Source organism: Ursus maritimus, unplaced genomic scaffold, assembly GCF_017311325.1.
Source record: "Ursus maritimus isolate PB19 unplaced genomic scaffold, ASM1731132v1 scaffold_17, whole genome shotgun sequence".
Taxonomy (NCBI): Eukaryota; Metazoa; Chordata; class Mammalia; order Carnivora; family Ursidae; genus Ursus; species Ursus maritimus.
Window position 1 is genome coordinate 58,536,292 of NW_024424119.1, and position 8,495 is coordinate 58,544,786.

Genomic DNA, 8,495 nt, shown 5'->3' on the forward strand with positions numbered 1-8,495 from the left:
TCAGAAGCCCGTCTGGGAGCACTGCGCTGCCTTGACCAACCAAACCTGTCCCGGGGGCCACAGCGCCATGTCCCAGCTGTACTCCGGAGACAGCAGCTTGGAGGGCTTGTGGATGACAAAGTACTTGTTCAGGTGTCTTTCGTAGGTGCTGTTCAGCCCGTTTTCCTTGTCGCGAATAACCCCGTCCAGATATTCGTTGATGAAATTCAACATCTCCAGGGGCGTGCCACCAACGACCGTGCCGTCATAGTAGAAGTCCCCCTGTCCCAACGGGATGCACGCCGCTGATCCGGGTCTCCTCTCGTAAGGGAGGTCCTCCGTGTCTTTAAAGTACCACCAGGCATGGAGCTGAGCCACGGACGTGCCCAGGGTCTCCACCCCAAAGTCATTGTGGAAGACCCTATTGGCCGTCATGCTGAAGAGAAAGTCAACTTCGTCCTGAATGTGCCTTTCTATGTGCGCAGCTAAGTTCTTCATGTGCGTGAGGTGGAAGTCGTCCCGGCCATTTCCTCCGACGCTGAACACCTGGAATGTCTGCAGAGGCCCCGGCTGCAGGTGGGGCCGCCTGCGGACGGCATCCACCAGGATGTAGAAGACAACTCTGTGGCCGGTCATGAAGTGCTCACTGGCCGATCGCACGAACAGCTCCAGGTGCTGATCTGCAATCCTGCAAAACACACACACGCACAGAGGGCGACGCTCCCTGAACACTTTCAGGAGAGGGACACGTGACAGCACACGTGTTGTCTAACGGACGAGTCACCGATGCTGCGGGACCCCCGCGGGTAAGGGTAGGCAGGTCAGGTCTGCAGTTCCGACTGCACTGGTTAGTAAGACAGGATGTAGTGAACCAGGGGGTCTGAGAAAACCCGTTAATGTTCTGAAACAACAGTTGGAAATAAAGGAACCGTGAGCTAAACAATATCAGGAGAGACAGCCGAGGGGCACGAATGACCCTCCTAAGCCAGGAGAAAACCACGTCCCGGTTTTGTACGGAGCAGCCAGATACAACATTCATGGGTACCTTCGGGCAGCTTCCGGAGAAAGAAGGTCCCCGCATGCTCGTTCGCACTTACCTGCCAGGAGCAAGGACAGCCAAGCCTACGGTGAGGTTCTGTGCTCCGTAGTAGTCTTCCAGCACCTGCCTATCGAAAGTGCCTTCCCATATAACCGGAGCAAGCCAGCCTGTGGTCGTTACAACGTCAGGGCGTTTTCTGTTAAACAAAGGAGAAGCAAGTAAAGCAGGCCCTGTCTTTACTACGACCGCAGCAGAGGCCACCTGACGCTCAGAGCACTTACGTGTGCCAGGCACTGGGTCGAGGTGGCTTAAGCAGCTCACCCAATCGTTGCAGTGTCCTGTGTACTACGTAATAAGCACTATTTGGTCCTTGTTCTTGGTGTGGGGAAAGAGAGGCATAGGTTGGGTGAGTGAGCTGCCTAATACCACAGAGCTAACACACGTGGGTCGGTATGCGAGACCCAGCAATTGCTGCCTTTGTCACCAGGCTGCCTGCCTTTGAGCCCAGGGGCCGCCTTCTCTGAGCTCCACTCAGCTTAGATGTAGGCAGCCTGGAGTCAGAGCACCCTCTGATACCATCTGAAGCCAGTGCTGCAAGCACAGTGCCTCCACCTCCCCACATCTCCCTAAGTCCTTCTGTTCTCCTTCCCCCTCCTCTTCTCTCTCCCCCCTCTCCCTAGGAGATCAAGAAGACACTTTTCTTTAAACCTCTCCTTCTCACATTACGTCCGTCAGTGCCATGCACCAGAAATAAAAAGACGAGTCCAGAAAGGGACAGAGACATTAGGTTTGCTTCCAGTAACAACAGAACTTAAAACATGCAAGGCTGGTTCAACTTTTGAAAATCATGTGATGCACCCACCATTCCAAGAAACTGAAGAACAGTCAGATGCCCGTATCAACACAGAAAAAAAAATTAGACCAAGTCCAACAACCATTCATAATGAAAAAAGAGAAAGACAAATTCCCAGAAAAATAGGAATAGAGGGGAATTACCTAAACCGGATAAAGAGGATCCACAAAATTCCCATGGCTCACATCATACTTAATGATGAAAGACTGCATGCTTTCTCCCTAAAACTGGGAAGAAGGCACGGATGCCCTCACCAACTCTTATTCAACAGAGTTGTGTGAATTCTAGCCATTGCAATAAGGCAAGAAAAGGAAATGAAGCACTGGACTGGAAAGGAAAAAGTAACAATGTCCCTGTTTACAGAAGACTTGCCTACATACAAAATCCTACAAAATCTGCCAAAAGATCTCCAAGAACTAATAAGTGAAGTCAGCAAGGTCACAGGATGATACGAGATCAGCACACACTAAATTTAATCTCACTTCCATCTACTAACAAGGAGCATGCAGAAACTGAAATTAAAAACACAATGCCATTTACAGTTGCTCCCAAGAAAATGAAGTATTTTGAGACACCACTGTACCCACTACAAATAAGTCACGCCCTGCAGCCCCCGGCAACAGCTCATCTACTTGCTCTCCGTGTCTGTCTTTGCTTATCCTGGGAATTTCATATAAATGGACTCATGCCATATGTGGTCTTTTGTGCCTGGCTTCTTTCACCTCCCCAGTTTCCAGGGGGGTTCTATATTGTAGCATGAATCAGTACTTCATTCCTTTTATGGCTAAATAATATTACATGGTACAGATTTTGTTTATTCACTCATCAGCCTATAGACATTTTGGTTGTTTACATTTCTCAGCTGTTATCAACAGTATTGCTATGAACACTTCTCTGCAAGATTTTCTGTAAACATATATTTTTAATTCTCTCAGATACATACCTAGAGGTGAAATTTCTGGGTCGTCTTGTAATTTCATGGCTAACTTTTTGAGGAAGTGCCAAACGTTTCCAGGCAGCCTGTTTTGTTGGCAGCACCAGGCAGCATAAAGCAAGAACTCTGGGGACTGACATCAGGCACCGGCTTTGGAAAACGCCGGGCACGATCTTCTGGGCTGGACAGTCCAGCACCCTGCCCCCCAGGGGCTCCACCTCCAGCCTGGTGAGGCTGCTGCACATGTGTGCCGGGTGACATGCGTCAGAATGATGCCAGCAAAGCGCAGAAATGACCCATGTGCTCAGCAGGACAGCTGGCGGATAAACTCGTGTATTTCCACATAGCTGTCCAAAATGAGCTACGGTGATGTGCAAAATTCGGGGGAATCTGACAGTGTCGAGAGAACACGTAAGTCCCAGGAGAGGCAGGGGACAGGGTAAAGGGACGGGAAAGGACACGAAGCTGGATGCACATTAGAATTTTTGCTGCATTAAAATCAGCAAGCAGGCAAACTCATAAATAACACAAATAGGCTCTGCGTGAACCAACGAGGATGGTGTCATGGATCATGGATGTGATTCATCTCAGAAGCTGAGGTCTATTCAACATACATGCCTATGTGAGGAAAGCATCGCGAAGATCGAATACAAAGGAATGATGAACATACTACACTACCCGCAAGCGCAGGAGTCATTACGGACTTGCCCGTCGACTTGGGATATTTTAAACTAGCGGTTTTGCCTAGAATAAATGATTTTCTGATGTCTCCGTTCATCCACTGTACCTGAGAAACCAAAATGGCACAATTATTGAAGGGAAGTTCAAGGACCTACGTCCGAGTTATAAACGCCTGCCTCTTTCACCGAGCAACTCTGTCGGGGGATTTGTCCCACAGATCAGGTCACACGACAGTGTGAAGAGACCTATGTACAAGGTTAGTCACTGAAACCACACTTGCAAAAGCCCCAAACCACAGACAATCTACAACCAGTAGGAGCCGGTTGAGTGGATTATGGTGCATGACCGTAAGGCCGGATACCACACGGCCATTCCAGACAGGGGTCTCCCCAGTGCGGTCCCCAAATCGACAGCAGCCATCCCAGTGTTTTCCAACCACCTCCAAAGAGAGTCTGTCACTGACGAAACCAAGAAGGTCAAGCCAAGGAGACCATGTGAGTATGAACAGCCCTAAACATGAAAACTCCAGGCCCCGAAGCCTCCCAGGGCCACTATCATGGGGTGAAACACCACTCGCTCCACACCGAGCACCATTGTTAGTGTGAGCAGACGTGTCTCTTCTCACCTAGGATTAAACCAGTCTGAGAGCCGCAGTTCTTCCACTTCGTCCCTGGGTGCGAAGAGAAAACCAAGTTATTACGAGTCATCTGTGTGTTCAGCCAAGATTCCCAAGCCCCCGTGGCAGGGCAGGCGCCGGCCGGTGCTGGCCTACAGCTGTGGACAGACAGCCCGCGCGCTGCCCTCGGGGAGCTGGGGAGGCGGCCCCAGCGGTGCCCAGCGGTCGGGCCCGATGGCAGGGACAGGGCTCTGGCTGCATAAATGGTACATTCGACCCGGTCTGGGGGTCAGGGCGACACTTGGAGAGGAGCTACCTCTCCGGGTCAGGAGGGGAACCGGTGGTCAGGGAAGAGGTGCGGCGGACGAGGCGACGGCCAGAGGGGGGACGGCGAGGAAGGGCTTGTGGGCAGGGTGCTGGGAGGATTTACAAAACCCCCAGTAGGCCCAGATTAGAGGCTGTGCACCGAGACGGCAGGCCTGACGCCCTCATTGACCGCCCGAGCGGCTCTGCCGCGGTTAACGGAGACGGGCTGGAGGAAGACTCGGGCGCCCGTCTTTAACTCTCTTCTAAACACACGAGTCACCTCGAGTTTTGTTGTGCTCTAACAAGATCAGGCAACTTGCTTCCATTGCGCTGGGACGCGCTGTGGGTAAGGGAAGAACGGCGAGCGCGCCCCGATTTCATCGTTGGATTCCCCAGGGCTAGGCTGTCAAACTCCAGATTGCCCCCACAATCTTCACTAAAATTGTGAAGTGACAAGCGGGGAGCTTGCTAAAAAGTGGCCATTTATGTGTTTATTTATTTATAACCAGGCTCCACATCCAATATGGAGCCCAACGCGGGGCTCAGACCCACGCCCCCCGAGATCAAGACCTGAGCTGAGATCAGGAGTCGGACGTTTCACCAACTGAACCACCCGGGTGCCCCCAAAGTGGCCTTTTTTTAGAATGCTGGGGTCACAGATCCTGGGGTCCCACGGAGCGATGGAGGCGTGAAAAATGCATCTGGTTGAAGAGGGGATCCTGACCTAAGGAAACCATCGGCCTGGAGGGAGGCGCTCGACCCACAGCGGAGTCGGCCTCGTCCTGGGCATGTGCGTGAGGGGCTGAGCTTGCAGGGCGCGGACGACTGTTGTCACGTGGCGGGCCAAGGGCACCCAGCTCCGTGCCACACGCCCACCCCTTCCGCACACCCCGCGCTCACGCGCCCAGCTGCTTGCAGTGCAGGCCGAGGTTGCCGATCCCACGAAACCCACCGTCTGCTGACCCCAGGGAAGCAAACCGTCACACGGTCATGCGGTCCCTCCTGGATTCCCCGTGGGCTCCGGGGGACAGTAAGCCTTGCTGTGTGAGACTGTCCTCTCGTGTCCTGTCTGTTCTCTGAACACCACCACCAGCCCTGGACCTACCACACACGTACGCACGCACGCACGCCGGTCTCACGGCCGATGGGCAGGAAAGCTGACTTCCGGGTTGCGGGCAGGGTTTTCGATCTCCGGTTTCTCTGTCGCCGTGGGAACCCGCCTGGCTCCCGCCCCTTTGCTCTCAGTCTGCAGGCCTTCCCACAACAAACCCTCTTGCCAGCTGATGCCCCTTCTGTAGGGAGGTTTGCCAGACAAAATTCAGGACTCCCGTTCAACGGAGTCCAAGATGCCGCGTGTGGCCTTTGCAGGCTGGTCTCCTTCACTCAGTGACGTGCATGGAAGTTTCCTCCGTGTGTTCACGGCCCGTGCGAACGGTATCCCCGTGTCTGGACGCACCACGCCTGATTTACCCACTCACCCACTGGAGGGCAATCACGAAGGAAGCTTCTAGAAACACCTTGGGTAGGTTGGTGCTGGGTGTACGTTCTTAGCCACCCCCCACCCCCCGCCCCAGATAAATAAGAACACGATTGCTACATCGTCGGAAAGACTATTTAGTTCTGTAAGAAGCGGCCAAAGTGTCTTCAGCGAGGCTGCCCCATGTTGCGTGGCCCCAGGCACGAACGAGAGTCCCGCTGCCCCGCGGCCTCGCCCGCGTGTGGTGTCGGCAAGGCTCCGGGCTGGGGTCATTCTCACGGGCACGTGGTGGTGTCTCATTGCTCTGACCGGCAACCAGGCACTGACGAATCACCCAGAGCCCGTCTGCTCTCTGTGTACCTTCCGGTGAGCTGTCTGCTCGGATTGCGCCCGTGTTCTCCTTAGGTTGTGTCCTCGCTGTCGAGCTGCAAGAGTTCTTCCCTTATTCGGTTACAAGCCTTTTATCAGACACGTGTTTCGTGATGGCTTCGTTCTTAAAGACGTTATTTCTCACAATATGGCTGCTTTCCAAACAGCACTTGGGAAGACCGCCGGCTCACTAGAAGGTCGTGCGGAGTGGGAGAGAAGGCGAGACCTGGAGTTTTCCTATAGGAGAGAATTCTCGCGGGTCAACCGCGGGCCGCCCCGGGGCACACCTGCTGCCCCGCGGCTGCTCGGGCCGTTCCCGTTTGTCCAGACGAGCAACCCGTGCTGTCCCTCACCTCGCTCCCCTTTTCCTTCATGGCTTTTGTTATGTAAACGCGGACAGTGCCCACACTGCGATCGTCTGCCCGCTCCATCTGGGGTGGAAAGCTCCCCGAGAGCAGGGCTTTGGCTCCCGCTGTGCCCTCCGAAATCATGTTACACATTCACAGAGGACCGAATTCAAGTTGGTACACGTCGCTGTGTCCCACAGAGAGAAGGGCAGGTCTGGTCACTTTCGAGGGTGTTAGTAACGTCTGCACCAAGCCCAGCACTTCACGTCCTCTCTGCCCATCACTGCGGTCAAGACTCACAGTATTTTATGTTTACCTGAAATGATACTCAAGCAGCACGTAGTATAAGACACATGAAATCAGTAACAGCATCTTTCTCTTGCAGTTCATGGTCTCCTGGAGGGAAGAGCAGAGAGCAGCAGATTTTAAACAGTGAACAGTTCCATGTTTGCCACCTTCCCGCCACGGATTTACAAAGTCTAGGTGGCAGACCTTGGGACACCAGCCAAAGCTCCTACGTCTGGAAGGGGAAGGAGGCTTGGGCGGGGACCTCCACGCAGCTGGCGCTCTCGGGCACCGGGCGCCCCTCGCGGGACTGGGAGCGCACAGCCTCTGGCCCTCCGGCCATGCCTCGTGCAGCTCCGCCCGGACCACAGGGAAGAAATGCACCAAATCTCCCCACTACCCGGCTGCCGTGAGGAGGAGGGCTTCCTGGAGTAGGAGGCGTGACAGGCCCCAAAGTAGCCTTTTTGTTCTCTTTCCTCCCACAATAGCAAGATGGCTCATGTACCCCAAGACTGCGGTGGTTTAAATAAAAGCTATGAGCTCCCTCTTAGGCCGATGCTGTAAACAGGGCTTACAACCTAAATCACAGGCACGAAGCTCTAACGTGGAACTCTGGGCTCCGGCCAGACCCCCGAGCTTACCCTGGGATTTCTGGCCCCAGGGCTGCAGGGTTAGGTGTTGAAGCAAAGCGGAGGTCTCTGGCGCTTCATTCCCGAGCCCTGGGCTAGCGGGCAGGAGGCTCCGATCTGCACTGCCCCGCTCAGGGGCAACCAGCCACGTGCGGCTCTCGAGCACACGAAACGTGGCTGCTCTGATGTGAGAGGTCCTGGGGGTGCCCAAAGCACACTGCCTGGGTTCTGAAGGCAGATGCAGAATGAAAGAAAAGAATGAAATCTCCTTAATAACTGCAGACGGATGAGATCTTGGAATCAGAACAGTCCGGACCTACTGAGCTTCCACTTGTTTCTTCGACCTTTTATACTGTGGCTTCGAGAAAACCAGACGTTGCAAATGCAGCCCACGTCTACTTGTATTGGACAGTCTGCTGTAGACAGTGCCACGGGGCATGGTTTTCACACCCCGCGACAGGCGGCAGACCCCCCCTTAAATAAATTCAATGCCCTGGTGACATCATCCCCATAGTCACTCAAACTGTCCACATCCCTCCTGAAGAGTCCCTTTACCTGGCCGGGGGCGACGTAAGGGACAAGCTGGGTGCTTCCCAAGCATTGTCTGTGGGTCTTCGTGAGGCCACAGGCCGGACGCTGTCCCCTGCTCTGCGGGTGGTGACGTCAGCAGGCCCTTTGATGATGCAGACGTCAGGAAGTCTCAGTCATAATGATGCATCTGCTGGGGGGGGGGGCTTCTCGTCGCTGCCCCATTTGTCCCATTTGAAACGTAAAGGACGGGGCGCCCGGGTGGCAGCTGCCTCTGGTTTCGGCTCAGGTCATGATCTCAGGGTCGTGAGATCGAGCCCCACGTCGGGCTCCGTGCTCCACGGGGAGTCTGCTTGAGATCCTCTCCCTCCCGCTCTGCTCGTCCCCCTGCTCATGTGCTCACTCTCTCGCTAAATGAATAAATGACATCTTTTTTTTAAATGTAAAGGATA

The 8,495-nt window shown here is 54.2% G+C and overlaps 1 protein-coding gene across 1 annotated transcript; it reads right to left on the minus strand.

Annotated features, from left to right (window-relative positions):
• On the minus strand, positions 1–6,991 carry GLT6D1 (glycosyltransferase 6 domain containing 1). Its single transcript, XM_008704300.1, has 4 exons — positions 6,918–6,991; positions 4,112–4,156; positions 1,077–1,214; positions 1–667 (listed from the first exon to the last, which is right to left on the minus strand). Exons 1-4 carry the CDS (start codon positions 6,989–6,991, stop codon positions 1–3), a joined length of 924 nt encoding a protein of 307 aa, XP_008702522.1.
• Between the last annotated feature and the right edge of the window lie 1,504 nt (positions 6,992–8,495).